The sequence below is a fragment of the Eublepharis macularius genome, chromosome 1 (assembly GCF_028583425.1).
Source record: "Eublepharis macularius isolate TG4126 chromosome 1, MPM_Emac_v1.0, whole genome shotgun sequence".
Taxonomy (NCBI): domain Eukaryota; kingdom Metazoa; phylum Chordata; class Lepidosauria; order Squamata; family Eublepharidae; genus Eublepharis; species Eublepharis macularius.
In genome coordinates this window covers 38,515,203-38,536,332 of record NC_072790.1, presented here as the reverse complement: position 1 = coordinate 38,536,332, position 21,130 = coordinate 38,515,203, and the positions used below count along the sequence as shown (strand labels likewise).

At 44.1% G+C, this 21,130-nt stretch overlaps 1 protein-coding gene across 3 annotated transcripts in view; it reads left to right on the top strand.

Moving 5' to 3' along the window:
• MFSD2B (MFSD2 lysolipid transporter B, sphingolipid) overlaps window positions 1–21,130 on the top strand; it is a 43,260-nt gene that overhangs the window by 5,177 nt on the left and 16,953 nt on the right. For all 3 annotated transcript variants that reach the window (XM_054975397.1, XM_054975316.1, XM_054975242.1), the window contains 7 exons: window positions 4,197–4,321; window positions 7,768–7,891; window positions 12,225–12,303; window positions 14,078–14,244; window positions 18,067–18,157; window positions 18,253–18,374; window positions 20,650–20,733. In XM_054975397.1, coding sequence (XP_054831372.1) covers window positions 4,314–4,321; window positions 7,768–7,891; window positions 12,225–12,303; window positions 14,078–14,244; window positions 18,067–18,157; window positions 18,253–18,374; window positions 20,650–20,733 — 675 coding nt within the window. In that variant the 5' untranslated portion in view covers window positions 4,197–4,313. The remainder of the gene's footprint in view (window positions 1–4,196; window positions 4,322–7,767; window positions 7,892–12,224; window positions 12,304–14,077; window positions 14,245–18,066; window positions 18,158–18,252; window positions 18,375–20,649; window positions 20,734–21,130) is intronic.

Genomic DNA, 21,130 nt, shown 5'->3' with positions numbered 1-21,130 from the left:
GAATGAATAACATATAGAGTATAAGTTAAACTGGTTGATTTATATGAATGTATGGTTTACATAGTTTATGATATATAGAAATATTTGAAAGTGGAATAATGAAAAATGGGATAAATTGTTTATCCATTATGGAAAAAAGGACTCATAGTCAGGGTACAGAGTATTAAAAATAGTTAAAGAAGTATTGCTTAGAATAAAGGGAGAATATATATTTGATTAGATAGAGGAATATATAAAGAGTAAGGGAAAAGGGATAAAGGGTTGGAAAACTGTTGGAAGTCAACAAAATGGGGGGGAAAGGGAGGGGGTTAGAAATTGGGAAATGGGAATATTGACTGTAATGTGTAAACATTTGATCCTAACCCAATAAAAATTTTTTCAAAAAAAAAAAATGAACATGTTCATGGTTTGTTGTTCATGGGGGCCTGCAGCCCCCCCCACCCCCCACCCCCACCCCCGCTTAGCCCCCTCCCCTCTAATCCACTTACCTGGCCCTTTAAAGTTCCCTGTAAACTATCAGCTGGCAGGCGGCGGGGGGGATTCCCCCCTGCGGCCTGTCAGCTGATAGTTTAAAGGGCCCTGTCCTGCCACTTGCAAGCTGCAGGGCCCTTTAAACACCCCCAGCCCCCTGCCCCAGCCCAGCGCTGCTGGGCTTCTTCTGCCCAGTGCGAGCTGGGCGGGGAGATTCTCCCTGTCCCTCTTGCACTGGGCAGAGCTGGCGCCGCCAGGCTCCTGGTGCTTTTTGCACCGGGCAGAGCCAGCGTCGCAGGGCTGCTTCTGCCTGGTGCCAGCGGGGCGGGGAGATTCCCCCCCGTCCCGGTTGCACCCGGCAGAGCCAGCACCACGGGGCTGCTTCTACCACATGCGAGCAGGGCTGGGAGAATCTTCCCATTCCTCTTAGCACCCGGAGAGCCGGTGCCACAGGGCCGCTTCTGCCCTGTGACACCGGGCAGAAGCCCCGCAGCGCTGGCTCTCCCGGTGCTAAGAGGGACGGGAAGATTCTCCCCATCCTGCTTGTACCCGACAGAGCCAGCACCCCGGGGCTGCTTCTGCCCCATGCAAGTGGTGCGGGGAGATTCTCTCTGTCCCACTCGCACTCGGCAGAGCCAGCACCCCAGGGCAGCTTCTGCCCGTGTGAGTGGGGCGGAGAGATTCTCCCCCCTCCCACCGGGAGAGCGAGCATGCCGGGCTGCTTCTGCCCAGTGTCAGAGGGTCGAGGAGAATCTCCTAGTCCCTCTGACACCGGGCAGAAGAATCCCAGCGGCAGCAGCTCTCCCAGTGGGAGAGGGGAGAATCTTCCCATCCCTCTCAGCACTGGGAGAGCCAGCGCTGCTGGGCTGCTGTGACCTGGTGCAAGAGGGGCAGGGAAATTCTCCCCATCCCTCTCGCACCAGGAGAGGGGCAGCCGGCACTCAGCCGCTCATCAGGGAAGCCCCCGACGAGCAGCTGATTCGGGAGTTTAAATGCCTCTTTCTGTGCAGCTGAGCAGCAGCATGGAAACGGGCATTTAAACTCCGAAGCTTTGATTCGGGTTTTGCAGGGCAACAGCAGGAGTTCAGACAGTCCCTACCTGAGTTGCCATGGGAATTGATTGCAGGTGCCAGACTGTCTGGCTTGACGAACAGCAACGAATGAGGCTTGCAACAACCACCTGTTCGTTTAGAATGGGGCCTCACGAACAGCTTGTTCGCGAACAGCTGAACCGGCTGTTCGTGGGATTTTCCCGTTCGTAATGCTGTTCATGCCCATGTCTATTCTTGACTACTGAGATTGACTGAGCATGCCAAGCTGCTCTGGGCCAATAAACTATTCTCTACTCATGAACCTCGTGATTCGTTTATATACCCAGTGCTCTTAGTAGGCTAATAGGGAGTAGGCCACTGGTTTCTTGTAGCCATTAAAACTATTGTCTGTGGCAAGCCAATGTCTGAGGCCTGTGTGCCTCCCTGTAGAGCCTGGGAAATCCCGAGTGGTCTAGGCCAAGTATACGCACACACATCACTTGCAACTGTTTCCCACAGGTATTGGAGAAGGAAGTAAAGTGCAGAGTTCTTTTTGCGGAACTAGAGGATGATCAAGGCCCTCTCCTTTGGTGAAAAACTCTTCTCCAGTTTTGAGTGTTGAAGGTTACAAATAAATACATCTAATTGTGTTAATTCTGGTTAGCCCTGCCTTCTTATTTTCGAAAAAAAAAATACTTGTGAAAAATGCATATCTTACAGTTACGTTCTCCAAAACAACACATCTAGTTGACAGTAGTTAGTAAAATTAATGCTTAGCAGCTGTTTAGACAACTAATGGAGCAAACCTTCCCCCCCTTTAAAAAGCAAGTGGAAGAAGGAACTTTTATCTTCAAACCTTCTTGTATTCTTCCACTGCCGCTGTTTCTTCTGAAAACAACTTACCAGAGTCTTTTTACATTTCTGTAATAGTTAACCCTTTTTAATGCATGACACCATTGTGTTTGTTTATGATCTCTCTCTTTGTGGTGGAATTGCAAATAAAATTGGTCAGATTACATGGATTATTGTTCTCGCTGTGTTGCTCTGCTGCAAACTCCAATCTCTGTTTTACATTTCCTCACAACAGCTGCCCTCTAAAGTTGCTCCCTGGCTTCTTGGGAGATGTGTTGCCTATGTGGTTGCCAGCCAGCCACAATGTCTTAGGCAACCCACATCATGGGTAGAAAACTTTACCAGACGTTTCCTTGTATGGAAGCTAGTGTAGATGGAGGAGCAGCAGCCGTGCTAGTAAGAGAACACATAAACAGGGACTGACAGGATCCATACATTGTTTGCTGTTGCCCTGTTGAAAATCAGTCACCTCCAGGATAGCCCTGTCTGTACAGGAATATCGAGGAGGTGAATGGTTACCATAGTGCAGTATCCAGTGATGTATGGATCTCTAGCAAACTGTGAAGATAAGAGGCTTACAAAGTTTCTCTGAGATATTAAAATTCAAAACTGACGCACGGAGATAGTATTTCCGTATCTAAATTACCCAGGTTTCAGAAACAGTTTGCCAGTTTAAGGCCCAAATGGTGAGTTATAGCATATGTGGACTCACATACCTTGTACCATGTAGCTTGTCCTTAGAGAGTGAGATCAAAAGGGTTGATTTGACCCTATGTTGGCACTGTGCCCTGTAGTCCCATAGTTGTTCTTTGAACAAGGTCCCCGTCTATTGAAGCCCATTTGTACATCATCTCCTCCCTTATCGTTTATCTCATGTAAAAATGTGCTTCACATTTCACTGAAAAATGGCAACAGCAGACATACGTATGCTTACAGGTGATGAAAGTGTAGGGAGGTAAAATATCTTGTAGGTAGAGGTGTTTGGATTATAGTTAAATTCTCTTCAAAAACCAATAACTTCCTACCACAATGGAGTGGAAAGTGACCGTGCTGCTGGGGTGAATGTGTGAATCAGGTCTTCAAATACTATATAAGAGGGATTCTTAAACATAGTTATACTGCAGAGTGGTATTTTGGATTGCTTGTCTTTCGTAAATTGTCATATTTATGTGCCTTGTGTGGGAGGTTGCTTGAATGACTTCAGAATTAACATTTCTTCAGCTGAACTGTGTGTTCCTGTCAAATAATTGGTGAAAACAGGGCCCTGAATAATAGTTTCTTGACGAGCAGTATTTCAGTGACAAGGATGTGCACAAAAAGTACCCATGCTTGCTCACTACCAAGCAACACTTAAAGCTGCATGAGAGTGTGGAAGGATCTGGGTTTTAATTCAACATTCGTCACTCTTTCTGTTCTGGGAAGGTTTCAATTATCCTCCCATTTTTGTTGTTATTTCACAAATCACTAAAATGCTCTCCGCAGGACCACAGTTTATGAATCTCTGTGTGCCTTTTGCTAGCAGTGTATTGCTAATTTCCTGTTCCTTTAATAAGATGGAATAGCAGGAAGGTATCCTTTTGAAAAGTGCCTTAATTATATTTTAAATAGATATGTACACAACAACACAGGTTGGTAAGTATTAGAGGCTGTCAAACCGGAACAAATGATCAAAAATAAAGCTTAGAGTCAGCTAGCCAATCTCCACTCATAATGCACAATAACAACATTTTTGCCATGTTTTAATGCACTGAAATCTGGTTGTGTGGCTCTGTTACTTTGTGCTGTTTAATTGTCTTGTCACAGAAGCCTTTTGTAAAGTGGCGGTGCTCTTTGGCCTTTCAGATCACTCCATTTCATGCCTCCCTGGTGTTGTTTGTTGGGAAAGCCTGTGGAGCTGTTGCAGATCCTGTCGCTGGCTTTTTTATTAGCAAAAGCAAATGGACCAAAATTGGCCGACTCATGCCTTGGTAAGCAGAATAACCATTACGTTGATTTTATTCATTGCTCATAGCTTGCATTTTCTTTGTGTTCTGCAAGCGTGCCTCTTCCCTAAAAAGGATTGTGGGTTTTTTTTCACTTTTAATCCCTTTTTCAGAGTTTTGCAGCCGTGTTTATTGTTTAGAGTATGTTATTTATAGTCCGCCTTTCTCACTAAGACTCAAGGCGAATTACACAGAGTAATCAGTACAGTCGAGACATCCAGTGAAACAGTGCCATAGGATTTGTATTGTAGAAATCTGGAATCAACCACTAATCTGAAAACAGAACTGAAGCACAGCATAAGTATCAGCATGATGTGTTAAATGATGCAAAAACTGCATAGTAGGATGCTGTCCGTAATAAAAACACTGAGCGGCAAAAGCCTCCAAAACAATGAGGGCCTGAGCCAACACAAAATTAGGACCGTGTGCAACTTGGTCCTCTGCTTGTTACTCAGAGCTAAGTAAGACTTGTTCCTAGGTAAATATGTTTTAGGATTATGTAAGGGGAATTTTTGTAATAGTACTCTGTTTCCAGTTTGTAAGTCCCCTACTACCACTACCCCATATATATTTCAAGACACCAAACAAAGTGATTACAGAAAAAAAGTGGGTTTATTTCTTACATGGAATAACCTCAGACACATTCTCCATTTCTAGGAGATGTGTAAAGACCAGTAGCATTGGAGGGCCCTATATACCCTTCATTACTGATTGTTTACAGAATAACTGCTATTTGTTTACAGAATAAAAGATCGAAGGTTAGAACAAATAATTCCCCATGATACATGGCACTTGGTGGTTCTGATTGACAGGGCAGTCAGATCATTCTGTAATATAAACTTTTCAATGCTGAAGTCACAATTTTGTCATGGGTTCAAAATTCTTCTGAGAAATAACACAGTCAATGTTAAAGTTTTAGTTGGAAAGTAAAAACCAGAGAAAATGTTTATAGTAGAGATGGGCACAAACCGAAATACGAACCAAAATGCGGCACAAAACGGGCCAGATCGTGGTTCATGAACCAGTGGTTCGTCAGAGCCCATTTCTGACGAACCACCACAAATTTTAGGCTGGTTCGTTTGCTTCGTGTTTTGGTTTGTCACTGCAGACAGCCTGGCGCTGATCAGTCAGTTTCCTAGGTAACAGGGGATGGACTTTCTTCAGACCTTCTGCTGACCTGGAAAGTGGCCTTCTGCTGACCTGGAAGTGACAATTTGCTGAACTGGATGTGGCGTTTTCACGAACCAAACAAACCAGTTTGCGAACCGGGGCAGGTTCGTGAAAGTTCATGGTTCGTGAAATCCAATGAACCACACAGTTAATTTTTTTCCATTTCATGCCCATCTCTAGTTTATAGTTAAAAGGAACTTTCTCGCCTCACTGCAAGATTGAGCGGACCTGTAGTTTAATCCCAGAAGCAAGGGAGAAAGAATCTTCCACTGAGGCAAATTTGCCTCTTGTGTGCGTGTTCAGCTTCAATTGTGCTCACACATAGGGCAATAGGTGAAAGAGCCTTAAAAAAATCCCTTAACAGATTGCATGCACAAGTCTAATGTATATCTTGAGTTTCATAAATTGAAGCTGTACAAAATTGCTGCCTTGGATAGCATTTTCTCACAGTCTTTCATGTGCCTCTTATTTTCAGTCAGTGTTGACCTTGTATGAGAGCTATGAATTGTGGCCACAAAGGCCAAATATTGCTGTTTTAGTTGCTCCTTTTTGCATCCAGCCTCCAGTAATGTTTTCTGCAGGATGAAAAAAAAGTTAGTGCATTGAGCTAACATTCTCTTGAGCTCTACCTTTTTTGCAATTCACTACACACACACAGAGGACGTACAGAGCATAAATGACATGATAGATGATGATTGTGCAGATCAGCAGAATTTTGAAGGAATTAAACTGAATTGTCCATTCAGATTTTTTTAAATCTATGGTCACCTAATTACATTGTATAGTGGCTGCTTTACAATAACGCTAGAGAATTCTGCTGTCGGTAGAGGCCATGCACTGAGGAATTAATTGCATCTGTTTATCATGCTTAAAACACAAAGCTTTGGTCTCTTGGCTTTTACACAGCTTGTTTGAAATACAGTTTATCCACTCTAATTGTCATTTTTAAGAGCTAATCTGTGTTTCCCTAGAGTCCATTTCACTGAAATAAACAGGTGCAGAAACAGTTTCAGTATCATAAACCATTGGGTTGACTAAAAGGGGACCACAGTAAGGTTACATCCGTCTCCTCTTGTATAGTTGTTCTTGTACATTTAAAAACTTAGCAGTAGCGAGCTTGTATTGTGTGTTCAAAGAAAGATGGAAGAAGTTTTCATCGTAGTGGCAGCAACAGTAGTAACCGTAGTAATATAGGTGGGATTGGCCAAAGATCATAGACAGTAGTAGACCACCCAGCTCCAAATTTCAAGAGGGATTGTGGGAATGGAAATGTTGTGACATTAAAAGATACAAAACAGAATAGGTGTGTGTGGAATTTACTGGAATGAAATAAAACACACAAGATAGCATGAAAGTATCACACCAGGGATTTTAGAAAGCCCAATGAACAAGGCATTCTAATCGTCCAGTTCTAAACCTGAGCTCTTAAAACGAAAAACGATAGCACGTGCCAGCCTTTTCGGGAGGCCAATACTGAATTCTGTGCCATGAATTTTGTTGGAGTAACAGAAAGCCCATATACGCAGAGGTATGGCCTCTTTGACAACTGTCTTGCAGGGTCCCTGTAAGATATTGCTTGGCTGAAGGATTTTATGAGAGAGATTTACAGCACTGTCATTGGGCGGACAGCATTTGAGTTATAGCATACCTCAGGCCTGCCCCTGAATGTAACCCCTTGTCTTTCTCTCCTGTAAATCACTACTAGTCAATCTTCTTTCCCTTTACTTTAAAAAATACTTTCTCTAATTTCAAAAAGACCAGAATGATTGTGTTTTAACGTCATAACGTCATAACGTGTTTTAACGTCATAATTTCTGAGTAATACCCAAAAAGCAAACCAAAGGGTTTGAAAGCCTTCATAATCTTTAAATTATCATCCTGTAGGATAAATCAATATGGGTAGCCATTTTATTCCGCCTGAAGGAGTAGAAAAGAGCAAGAGTCTAGAAGCACATATAACACTAACAGAATTTGTGGTAGGATATGAGCTTTTGTGAGCCACAGTTGACTTCTTCAGATACAGCTAGAATCAGTCCCAGCTAGACCTACGGCTTTTTTCTGTGGCTGCACTTATTTTATGGAAGAGCCTTCCTACAATTGTAAGGAAGGCTCCAACTTTATTGTCTTAAAATATTGAACGGATTGTTACAAAACTGGTTATCCAGATAGAATTTATCTCTGTTTCAATTTTTCACTTTAAAAATGCTTTGTACCTGTTTTTATGTGCATCATATTTATATTTACATATATTTATATTCCAGGATGTTGGGTTGTACTCCTCTCACCGTCGTGTCCTATTTCTTTATGTGGTACCTGCCTCCCTTCATAACTGGAAGAGTTATGTGGTATCTGGCTTTCTATTGCCTTTTCCAGTCATTAACTACAGTAAGTTGATCAGTGCTCACACTAGTTATAATAAAAGGGTCTTGTTTGGCCACTGGATGGACATTCCCTCTCTGATGAACAAGAGACAATGTCTGACCCAACATGTAGATTGAAGTGTTTGTCTTATGGATAGGATTGAGTTTAAATCTCTGGATGACTTTGAACGAGCTATATTTCACACCAGCATTGCTGTTGGAAAAGCAAGTTAATGCAGTTGCAAAAAAAAAAAGGCTTTCTACAAACTCAGCCTAACCTGGAAGATGCTCCCTTACCTTGACACGGCTGATCAGGCCCCCTGGATTAATGTCACCATAACACTAAGACTAGACTTCTGCAATGAACTCGACATTGGTCTCACCTCAAAGTCAGCTTAGAGACTCCAGTTGATGTAGAGTGCTACAGCTCAGTTATTATAGGGCAGCGATGGTGAACCTATGGCACGTATGCCACAGCTGGCATGCAGAGCCCTCTCTGTGGGTATGCGAGCCAAGTCTCCGATCGTTAGGTCCAGGGCTCATTTGGAGGGGGAACGCCTGAAACGGCGTTCCAGTAGCTCTGAGCAGAGATCACATGGGGTTTGGCCCTGCCCATGTGATTCCTTTTCCTCAAGGCTGCCTCCCTGCTGCCCGTCTCTTTAGCAGCAGGAAGCGGAGGCAGCAGCCAGGCTGCTGGGGCAGGCTTTCTAAAGAAGAGTAAGCTGCTTTGATTTAATTTGCATTACTTTCAGTCGTGGCTCTTGAGTGAGTGAGAGAGAGAGAGAGAGTGCTTGCAAGCCGGGCTGCTGGTGTAAAGAAGGGCAAACTGCTTTGATTTAACTTGCTTTACTTTCCTTCGTGGCTCCTGAGTGAGTGAGTGAGAGAGAGAGAGTGAGAGAGAGAGTGCTTGCAAGCCGAGCTGCTGGTGTAAAGAAGGGCAAACTGCTTCGATTTAACTTGCTTTACTTTCATTCGTGGCTCCTGAGTGAGTGAGAGAGAGAGTGAGAGAGAGAGAGAGAGTGCTTGCAAGCCGAGCTGCTGGTGTAAAGAAGGGCAAACTGCTTTGATTTAACTTGCTTTACTTTCATTTGTGACTCCTGAGTGAGAGAGAGAGAGTGCTTGCAAGCAGGGCTGCTGGTGTAGAGAAGGGCAAACTGCTTTGATTTAACTTGCTTTACTTTCATTTGTGGCTCCTGAGTGAGTGAGTGAGAGAGAGAGAGATGTTAATTAGTTCGGACAACTGTATGAGTTGTTTTTTATTAACTAAAACCTCAGTGTTCAGGTTTAATTGCAGTGTTGGCACTTTGAAATAAATAAGTGGGTTTTGTGTTGCAGTTTGGGCACTCGGGCTCAAAAAGGTTCGCCATCACTGTTATAGGGCCTATTTATTTATTTATTTACTCTAGATTTTTATTCTGCCCTCCTCGTGAGGGTCTAGGCATAGCATGCATATTGCTCCCATTCTGCAGTCACTCCATTGGCTATCCAACAGTTGCCAGCTTTAGTTCAAGGTTTGGGCTGTCACATACAAAGCCCTTCGTGGGCTTGGCCCCTCATATCTGCAGAACCCCCTATGCTCTCTATGCTCTGCCATCGCATCTTCACTTACCTGAACAGGGCCTTCTGTAGGTGCCACCCTGCAAATGGTCAAAATCAACAACGGACTGTACACACTCATTCTCTGTAGTGAGCTTGTATTCCACCTTATGGAATGGCCTGCCTGATAAGGCGAGTCAGACTCCCGCTCTCCTGACTCTTTACAAACTGCAAAACTGAATTATTCAGGAGAGCTTTTTTTTTTACACAGGAAAGAGGGTTGTGCTGTAAGGAAATGGTTGAGAAAATGCTCTGGTGAAGGAATAGGGACTATAGACTGTACTATTGTGTACTGTCTGTTGCTGTAAGTTGCTTTTACGATGTAACATCTGCATCGTTTAACCCATCATGTTTTAAAATGCTTATGCTTGGTTTTTAGCTCTGTTTTCAGACTTCTGCCTGTTAGATTTTTGATATGCAAACTCTAGACCACATGGTTCATTGGATATCCCAGCCGTTGATCATATTTGTCTTATACTGTGTAATCTTCCTCAAATCTCAGTGAGAAAGGCTGACTATAAATAATGTTAATAATAATAATCAGGATCCCAAATCAATCCCGAACATGTCATTAACCTCAATCAACAGCCACATGGCATTTAGACACAACTGTGAAAAAAGACAGGCATATGTATTGTATGTCTTTTTTCTCACCTGCTGGGGGAAATCCTCTTCTTCCTTTTCATGGTCACTTTTTCTGGAAGTGAAATTACACCTCAGGTGATCTGATTCTGGATCTTCAATGTCCTACGTAGTTGAGCACTTCAGTGACTTGATTTCAAGTGTGAACATGAATGATGAAACTCCAACGCAGTTTGTGTCGACGCTTAATAAAAAATGCCAACAATGTTCCAATAATCTCATGCCTGACTCCACATTTTGAGGATGTCTGGGTAGTTTTTGTAAAGTTACAAACGGCACTGTTGGCTCCTTAGTTCCTTTTGTTCTCTCATGTACATGCATGGAATAATTTGTCACAAAGCTGAAAGCTGAGAGCTTCTCTCCAGTGATTGTTCAGTTTCCTCCTGCCGCCAGCGTACATCTTTCTAAGAGGAGGTGCAGCTATTAAGGGCTCTGTAATATCCTTAGGACCTAATATTCTTTGTTCATTTTGGATAGTTTCTTGGTATGACCTATATAGAAATAGGTCAGGAAAGTGCAATGCATTAGAATGATTTCTTATTCTTCGAAGGAGCATCCCACTCTTCAAAAGTGCTATTCACGACTCTGCTTTCAGGCATATTTCTGTCTAATGTACATTCTGAACACATGCGTGTACATTCATGCTCTCCCATGCCTTTAATGGCTCCCCTGTGCCCATTCAAGTTTACGAGACTTTGTGCTTTCACAAGTGGATGCCGTTGCCAGACTGCTCTCATAGACGCACTCCTGGGATTTTGCTGAGAGCTTTTTATACTCCGTAATTCCCATCCTCGCCCCAGCTCCTTCACGTAACCTTTGTACTTTGAGCTAATTTGCTTGTAGGTTCCTTGATCTGCCTCTGGGTCCAGATTGTACATGTGATGGAATCAATAATCTGAGCAGTTCAGGCTGGGCATGTAGTAAGCAGCTAGGGAATTCCAAGTGCACAGGAAGCAATCCATGTGGCCGGCTGTTCAAAATGGAGACTTTTGAAATGGCTCTAATGATATCAGAGCACCACAAAATAGGGGGATTCTAGTAGTGTGGTGAAATTCCTAGCAACCTTCATGTGATTGCATTTTCTTCCTGCTGCCTCATCAAGCATTAGGTGGATTGGTCTTGACAGGATTTTCATGAGTCCCAGGCCACAACATTGCAGTCTATTCCTCAACTCGCTCAGGAGGATTTTCAGCAGTATGAACCCTAACCCTAACCCCCAAAATAATTTTATTCTATTTATTTATTTACTTTGGGGTGGATACTATCCTTTCCTACCACTCCACTGAGCACAATTTCAGGCCTTCCTCCAACCTAAACAGCCTTCCTCCAACTTAAGTAGCTTTTCATTGGATGAAGAGCCACTTAAGATGGAGGAAGTCTCCTCAGGCTGGAGGAAAGGTCCTTGAAGGATGTTGGATTTTCATGAGTCCCAGGCCGCAACACTGCAGTATTCCTCAACTCACTCAGGAGGATTTTCAGCAGTATTTATAACCCTACTTTCTTGCTGAGACTCAAGGCAGATTACAAAATTCAAAAACCAATTCGATTGGACAGCAAGGATCTCCAATGTATTAAGACTCGAATGACAACAAAAATAATAGTTTGTTCTAGTGACAGAGTGCTCAGACGATTGATCCAGTTCAGGAGCTCTGTGGTGACAGTTGTTGGCCAAGAGAGAGAGGTCACCTCAGCTGCAACCACTAGGAACTGAGTGAAGGGCAGCTTTTGTGAACTGTTTTCTCCCCCTCAGGGCAAGATTATGGGTGGCAGTTTGGGGAGGACCAGTGACTGGATGCTGGGCAGCTTGCCAGACATTTTTTTTCTTCTCTTTCCTCCCCTGAAGGCAAGATGAGTCTTCAGAAGTCCTGTGGAACTCCTCCCAGACATATAATTTATAAGCGCTTTTAGAATGTACTTTTTATTAGTATCTAGTACTTAGTACCTAAACTTTTAGGAAAGACTTAATAATGATTGGGTGGTTGGGAAAGAACAGTATAACACACTTGGTAATGAACTAGGTCCTTGTGCCCGGCTACACAGGTGTCCTATGGTTACCAGGAAAGACAGCGTGCCAAACTGAAATACTTTCCTGACTGGTATTTATGTTCTGTTGTTTATAGCTTTTCCAGGTACCGTATTGTGCTCTTACCATGTTTCTCAGTACCAATCAGAAGGATCGAGATTCAGCAACCGCGTACCGTGAGTCTTAAGAGGAGTTGCTTCTCTTAAAGGTCCTTCCTACCATGTCGACATAAATGTGTGTTCATTTCTTCAGATTAATAAGAGATTTCTTCAGATGAATAAGGGAAACGAGGGGTAGTCGTGTTAGTCTGCTGTAGCAAAAGAAAACAGCAGTCCAGTAGCTCCTCAAGGACTAACAGCATCTGTTTTAGTATGTGCTTTCATGAGTCAAAGCTCACTTCCTCTGATACAAGAAAGAGAATCATTTACCTCAGTTTAAGAAAGTTGCAGCGGGGAAGGAGTTGAACAAAGAGAGGCCAGGTATCAAATAAGGTGTGGTTCTCAAGTTATACTTAACATGTCCATTCTGGGTAAGTTATGTATAATTATGGATAACTATGGATAATGAGTAAGTTATGTATACCTTGAGAATCACACCTTATTTATGATACCAGGTTTCTCTTTGCTCAACACCTCCCCTTTCCCCCTCTCTTACTGCAACTATCTTAAAATGAGATAAATGACTTTCTTTCTTGTATCCAAGGAAGTGAACTCTGACTCATACTGGAATAAATGTTGTTAGTCTTTAAGGTATCTGCAATTTTGTTTTAATAAGGGAAAGCCAGTTAAATATCAGGCCTCTGGTCTGACAAAGCTTCAGTTAAAAGCGCCTCTGGTTGTTAAGAGACAAGGTTACTGATTTTAAAAAATCAGTAAAAAAATCAGTAAAAAAAAACCTCAGAAAAGCAAAAAATGCAAGTTAAACCAACAGATACAACCTATGTGATGATCATTGTAGAATATTGCAGTCATGTTGTGGCTTGGGTCTGGAAAAGACTGCATCTGTACAAGGTACAAGCAAAAAATGCAAGTTAAACCAACAGATACAACCTATGTGATGATCATTGTAGAATATTGCAGTCATGTTGTGGCTTGGGTCCGGAATAGACTGTGCATCTGTACAAGGTGCTTTTGCATAAACTGGATGAGGGGGACTGATTTTGTCATCCTAGTATATGATGTGCTGGCCACCATTTCTCATGGGGTGCTGCTTCAGAGGGCCCCTCAATAATTTTTTTTGGAATAGGATGTTAAAAGGTTCCATGTGTGAGCAGAAGGCACTTCACACTTCTTGGGCGCAAGGCTATATGTGCGCAGAACTACAGTGCAAAGAGACCATGACTGGATTTTCACTTTGCACTGACTGAATACTTCTGTTCCTAAATGACACTCGCACACCTTTTCTTTGGATCCCATCTTTGAAAGAAAATTCTAGGAACTTCTGAACTACTCAGAAGAGAGTAGCTGTGTTCATCCTATACAAACAGGGAAGAAATTCATGTATTCCAAGGTTTGAACTTAAGCAGAAGCTAAATACACCCAGTACTAGGTGTATTTCGTGAGCTGTGGCTCATGAAAGCTCATACCCTACCACAAATTTTGTTAGTCTTATAGGTGCTATGGGACTCTTGCTCTTTTCTGCTGCTACAGACAGACTAACACAGCTATCCATCTTGATCCAAATACACCCAGAAAGCTTGCTCTTGGCTAGGAGAGCTCCTGCCCCAATGGGCTAAATAAACCTTCAGTTGTCATAGCACTTTTGTCTAAGAAGTAAAATATGCATCCACTTTAAACATCTATCGTATACAATCTAGTGATCTAGTAGCTTTCCCGATTGAATTTAGGACTCGGTGACACACATTGTAAGCTGGAAATGAATAAGTGCCATTATAAGTTAAGCCTCAGCATAGGGCCAGTTTTATGGAACAGATTTCTTTTCTGTCTCTAGGAATCACAGTGGAGGTTCTTGGGACATTAATTGGAGCTACTCTCCAGGGACAGATAGTCGCCAGTGCTCATGCTTCAGATCACTGTAGCCAAAATTCAACTGTAGGCCTTCTGAACTCTTCCAGCCTACAACAGAACAGTTCTAGCCTCTTCAGCCTGGTTCACAGAGTAAGTATATGTGGCGTGCACAGATTTGTTGAAAAGATTTGGGCGAGTTTGCATGGTATGTGTTATCTTCTATTGCATAGATATGATTGTGATTTCTCTTGATAATGACATGACAACAGATGAATTCATCTCTCTGTGGCTTGGGAGCCATGTGTGGCTCTTTCATATGTCACCAGTGGCTCTTCTGAGCACTGTTCCCCAATGTGGCAACTGCCACATGTTCTAGCAAAGCGGGCAGTGGGAGTTGTGGTTGGCAGGTGGTTCCCACCTTGAAATAGCTTCCACCATAGGAATGGGTAAGCTGCACGCCTCCTTGAGTTGCCAGGAATAAAAGTGTTTCATTCTAAAGAACTGTGATCGTAGTAAGTTTGTGGAAGAGATTTTGGCCAGTTCCCTTTTCCCCACTGGAAACCCTTTGCAGTTTCCGAGAATCAAAGTGACTCTCAGGAATATTGAAGTATGTGGTGTAAAGGCAGACAGAAGGGGGAATTGGCAGAATCACACAGTTCACTCCAATGTGCAGGGTATTCCAATAAAGATGTTCCAGTAGCCCACTGACATTGGCAAGGTTATAGATGTGAAGTTCAGTATCATTGTCTTTTTTTAAAGACAGCATCCATGTAGAAAAATAGCTATTGCTGCCTATGGCCGAGTCAGGGGAGCCCCGTGAGCCCATGAATAACTGACACCACACCAGAGGTTGGGATAAAACAGGCCACAACTTTATTAACAGCATTGAGGAGTATTGGCGCAGCATAAGGATCAGATCCCCCAAAATAGCATCAGCTGACCCGCCTGTCAGCTGATGGACCCCAGCCCCCCCCAGCCGCCAGCTGAGGGGGGGGACCGAGGAGTGGCATTAAGGGGGAGACCACCCGGTGTACACCCTTTGGTGACTCCCCTGCCACCTGGAAGTGAGGCGCCTTGGCAGCCCCCGAGCTGGGCATGCCCCGCCATGCCTCACCTCCAAGATTCCTTATGGGAATCCCCTCCATGGGGGGCCTGAGCCTTAGGCCCTGACCCCCCAAAAATGGGATCTGACCCCATGCCCACCGCCTACAAGTTGTGACAAAAGAACAACAACAGCAAAAGGGGACGGGTGGGTGGGTGTCCTGGAGCCGCGCCGAGCCAAAGTGGAGGGGGGCGGGACCGGCCGCGGGTTAAATACCCGACTGCCGGACCAGAGGGGGAACCCGCGGCCAGCCAGGCCCCGCCCCCCCGTCCACCACCCGGGCCGCTCCTGATTGGGCGGCCGGGGTTTGAACGGATTGGTCGAGGGCCCGCCCAAGGCATGCTGGGCGAGCCCTCGAACATGGCGGCCGGCCCGGGCCCCGTGCTCCCCCCGGCTGCCGGCAGCAAACAGGACCCCAGGTGAGTCTGGGGTCTCCGCTTCTGGTCATATGAAATTGCCTTTATTGGTTCATCTAGTTTAGTACTGTCTGTTCTGACTGGCAGCTGCGCTTTGGGGCAAGATAAAGTCTCCCAACATGTGCTTTGGATAAGGTTTGAGCTAAAAGAAATGTGTTCATTTTATCTGGTACTTATTATATATAGAATCGCCAAGGTCTCTTCCCAAGCAGTTTACAATGTTAAAGTTTGAGGTGGGAGAGAAAAGAAAAGGGTGGAGAATTGGGGATTATGGATCTAGCTTGCTTTGTTGAGACCTAAATCATTGCATGGGAGCATTTTGACCTTTTATTCATTAAATGTTCAGTTTGTATTGAATTCCCAATGTTGGTTCCACTTTATGGCTGATTCCGCACACGTTGGATAATGCACTTTCAATGCACGTCAATCGTTTGAGGTGGATTTTTTGTTCCGCACACAAAAAAATCCGTTCCAAATGATCTATAAAGAGGATTGGAAGTGCATTATCTAACGTGTGCGGAATCACTCCTGGTGTGGAACAAATCCAGTTCTTTCACACGTACTCTGTGCGGGGATCCTAATGACTTCTTCATGATCTCTGTGCATCGCGCTTGACGGGCTTTGTGCCTGCACACAGGGTTTCCACCAAGTGGTTTGGTTGAGCAGTGCAGCCTTCTCAAGCCTCTGCCTAAACAGGCTGGGAGTTGATCTCGCTCAGCTGCACTTACTGGTAGGTGTGGAGGCTCGGTGCCTTGGCTAGGATCCTGTGAAGCGGTGCTTCTCTCAGAGCCCTGTTCTAGCTCCAGGTTGGGATTGCGCTCTGCCGGTATGACGCTTCACCTCCTTTGTGCTACCTCAGCCTGGGTCTTCCACTGACACCACTCTTGTGGTGGTGTCCTGAGGGCCTCTAGTCGCATGTCCTGCCTGGTGGAGCCCTAGTGGCTCTCTCAGAGACTGGTGGTAAGGTCTCTCTCGCAGATTCTGACAGGGTGGAACATGGTCAGCAAGTGCCTCTTGTGGTGTAAGAGTGGTTCCTGAGATGCCACAGGCCCAAGTTTGTGTTCTGCCTGGTGGAGGCCTAGTGGTTTTCTCAGAGGCCAGTGGCAGGGTGGCCTCTGGTGCCACTGGAACATGGGTAGCAGGTGCCTCTGCAGCATCAGGCCCTCTCTGATCCTTCTGGTCCTCCTGGTTCCTTGTCCTTGGCTTCTCAGGCTGTTCCTCAGAGCCCTCCGAGTCAGAGGGGGTCATGACATTGAATCCGTTTGCACATGCCCAAGAGGAGGAGGAGTTACACCTTTCCGTTCAGGGCTGAGTAGTAGTAGTAGTAGTAGTAGTAGTAGTAGTAGTAGTAACATTTGATTTATATATTGCCCTTCAGGACAAATTAATGCCACGCTCAGAGCAGTTTACAAAGCTAGGTAGGTGAATTTATTGTATATGGCCATTGGCCTTTACAAGACAAAACATATATAACAAATTTACAAAGTGTGTTTTTATTATCCTCACGGAAATCACCCTGTGAGGTGGGTGGGGCTGAGAGAGCTCCGAGAAGCTGTGACTGACCCAAGGTCACCCAGCTGGCTTCAATTGAGAAGTGGGGAATCAAATCCAATTCTCCAGATTAGAGTCCCACTGCTCTTAACCACTACACCAAACTGGCTCTCTGTAAACATGACAGCATCACCAAGTCTGACCCAGGGATGCTGCCGCCATTTTAAAGTCTTAACATGGGTGATTTAAAAAAATCTTGTCATTCCCTCCACGTACCTTGAAAAGGTGCAGGGAGCAGGGGAGGGGCAAGCACCTGGTCCTGCTGCGCTGTGGGCCAGATCAGGATCAAACCCTCATGTTAGATTTTTAAATGGTGGTGGCATTCCTGGGTCCGACCCAGAGACACTGCCACATTTACCTTGGCCCTCAGTTCTCTTTTGCCCTCCACAGCAGTAGCAGCATTAGAAAACCTGACTTCAGAGTTGCTTTCTCTGAGGGCCTGCTTTCTCCAAAAGGAAAGAAAGAACAAAATTGTAGTTGTCAGTCTCTTTCAACCTTTCCACTTTTCTCTCAGTCTTCATTAATCTTCTGTGACACCTGGGCAACTACGATGTAATAGACAGCTTTTAAAAGTGTTGTCAGTGCAGGGAGAAGCTGTCTTTGACAGATGGGCACAGTCAGTGTCTCCTGTGTTCGGAAGAACAGTGCACAGTTGAGACTTGCATGTTACTGTCTATGGTTTATAGAACAGACATGGTACAACTGATCTGCCAGGTTCCGTGTTCCTGTATGGGAGACAGTCCTCTGAGGCTATAGCTAAAGGATCAGATTTCTCTGCTTAGATATCCTCTTTTAAAATATCAGAGGGAGAGGGGGTGCTTTATAGGATAAGAAAATTTCCCACTCGGTTAATTTGTTAGAAATATTTTTTCTCCCCTCCACCCCACTTCTGTCTTTTTAAAGAGAAATGTCTACATGATCGCAGCAGGGGTCATAGGAGGAATCTACCTTGTCGGCATTGTTATCCTTTTCTTTGGAGTGAAAGAAAAAGATGGTAAGTGTATTTCATCCTTATTTTTAAAAAATCATTAAAATACATACATTTTAGAATCTGACATCATTTTTTGACGCGTATTCCACTCCTTGTAGATCCTTACGCCTTAAGTTCAAACAAAACAGTTCCTTTCTTTAAGGGACTCAGACTCACAATGAAGTATGGACCGTATGTGAAACTTACAGCATCTTTTCTCCTGATCTCGACAGCAGTTCAGGTAATCCTAGTTCATAAGAGGATTTGCCTCCACCCAGCTTGTACCCATACTATGAGAGAACTCACATCTCTCTTGATAGGAATACTCCAGTGCACACAAATGGCTACAAACCACTGATGTTACCGCAGAAATTGTAGATTTCCCCTTAGAGAATATTGCTCATGGTGCTTTCTTTGGAATAAGAAATAACATAATCCCACTCGAGGATCCATATTAAGTCCATATTAAGATAGATATGCCACGTTTCCTTAAGGGATTTTGCTGATATAAGTGGATGTTCTATTCCATGTGTGGTGGTAAACTATTTTATGTATATCCAAGTCTTCTCTGAAGGTACCTGAAGTGGCTCACAACAACAAAATTAAAATATAACCCCTCCAACCTGAAAACAACCAACAATAGATCTTTGTCTAGTCAGATTCCACAGCTCATGGCTCTGAACGCAATGGCTGCCAGCCACGGGCTGAGAGCCCTTCAGCTCACACCTCCGGCCATGCTTAACCCTTATACTTGGAGGTGGGACTGAAGCACAGTCAGAACGGTGTTCCTCCAACAATTCTCCTTCCTATGCATAGGACTTGGTGCTGTGGCAAGAGCTCTCCATTATCCACATTAATATATTTATATACCACTTTTCCTGGAACCTCAAAGCACATACATAATCTGCGTGTCCTCATACCTTGCTAGTAACAAAGTTGCTTCCATTGACAGTAGGTTAGATCAAAAGTACTGTGAGCAGAATGAAACTCACAGAACAAGTCTTTCCTACCTCCTGTTGCAAAAGCCCCCTGAAATTCTGCTCCTGGAGTTTAGGGGGACACTCTGGAACAGCAAAGCAGGGGTGGAGAGCAAAATCAGGGTCTGCAGTGAGAGGGAGGGCATAGCAAAAATCACCCTTTCTCCACCAGTGGAAGTTCTGTTCTGCTGGCACAAGAACATTTACACTCATGTGGTTCGATGCCTTCTTGCCTTTTGGAACATTTAGTAGCATGAGTCAAAATTATTGATTGGCAGGGCTTCCAAGCCTGCTTTCACTTACACCTCTTGAGTGGATGAATAAAAGGAGGAAGTGGGGAATGAGTTAGAAGATGAATCTGCAGGGCTTGCTTTTGCCATCATTTCTTGGACTGGAACGTCTAGAGGACTTCACCATGTCAATGGTACTACTCACAAAGTCTGGAGATCAGTTATTGGGGAGGTCATGGATAGAGCCTTACAAGGTTGTAGATCACCTGGTCAATGGTATTTATCATAATACACTCTTCGACAACTCGAGCAACTGCGGTGCTGCCCCAACACATCTTTGAAAGCTGCAAATAGGATCATGACAAGAGCTGATATGTCATTGCAAAAGAAGACACACCATGAACTGATTGTACTAATTGCTGAAATTGTTGATGTGGAGAAAGAAGTTGGTGGCTATAAAGATTTTGCCATGGAGGCAGTATAGTGGTCACCAGTTGTTTTTAAGGTAATATGTTGAAGACCAGACCTCTTAAAGAGTTCTCAAAATCCACGTGAATCTGGTCTGCTACTTCAAAAGTCTTAGAGCCAAGCTACAAGTGACGAATGACACTTGCCTGGCAAGTGAACAGACTCCCTGTTCACTTGCCATTCACTTGCACTCCACTTGATCAAGTGGAGAGCAAGTGAATGGCAAGTGAACAGAGAGGAATACACGTGAGTCTGTTCACTTGCCAGGGAAGTGTAATTCATCACTTGTAGCTTGGCTCTCAGTCGAGGGTTCTGCAGCCCCAGGAATAATCTTTTGAGGGACAAAATAGGCTTCAGGGAGAAAAATCTGCGCACCTTACACTGTTGCTTTGTAGAGTACAAACCACCATGGATAGCTTTACTTCTAGAACGTTCTTGGTTTTTATTACATGGTCCTTCATCATGCCTACTTCTGTACTATTTTGTGGCTTTTGTCTTCAAGTAAGTGATCTCTGTCCTTACATTTGTGCAGAGAGCCGAGCGTTATGTCCATTCACTTCACTGTTTCTCCCTCTCCCCCACCCGCTTTGTGTCTCTAAGCAGATGTAAGAGTCACGTGGGCTGCCTAGGCTAAAGGTTTTGATTAAGCTCTGAGGTAATACCAAGGCAGCAAACCAATATGCTTTAATTGTTACAGCAGCCGAATGTTGTGTGCTTTCTCATTCAGGAAATGCATGAATTATAAATGGGGCACTTGACTAAAATCAGTCAGCGCTGGTCTGCATTCATTTGAATTAATGTTTTGTTGCCATTTTATTTTGTTCTGTCTTCAACTTGCAAGCTTGAACAGAGCAACTTTGTCCTCTTTTGTACCCACGCGGCCGGTCTTCGCAGCCACTTCCAGAATTTAGTGATGACCATCTTGGTAAGTGGGTGGACCAAGCAGAGCCTCCTGGCTTGAGTACATTGATCTTGTCTTATTTTCACGATATGATGTGCCTGGGTGCATGTAGGTTGTGTTCATGTGATTTTCTTAAAGAAAGGCAATTTATTCTCCAAAGAAACACAGTCCTATCCTAGATCCAGAGGAATTAGCCGTGTTAGTCTGCAGTAGCAAAATAGCAAAGAGTCCAGTAGCAGCTTATGCTGCAATAAAGGTGGTTAGTCATATCCTAGTTGTCCCCCTGTTGATTTCCTGGACATTTTGTACCATTCTTGCTACTTCCTATTGAACACTATTTGCTCTGATATTGCCATTCTTGTTTTTTGCTTGGAGCCAAGTTTGAAAATCGTCAGCATCCCCATCTATGTAGTTCTCTTCA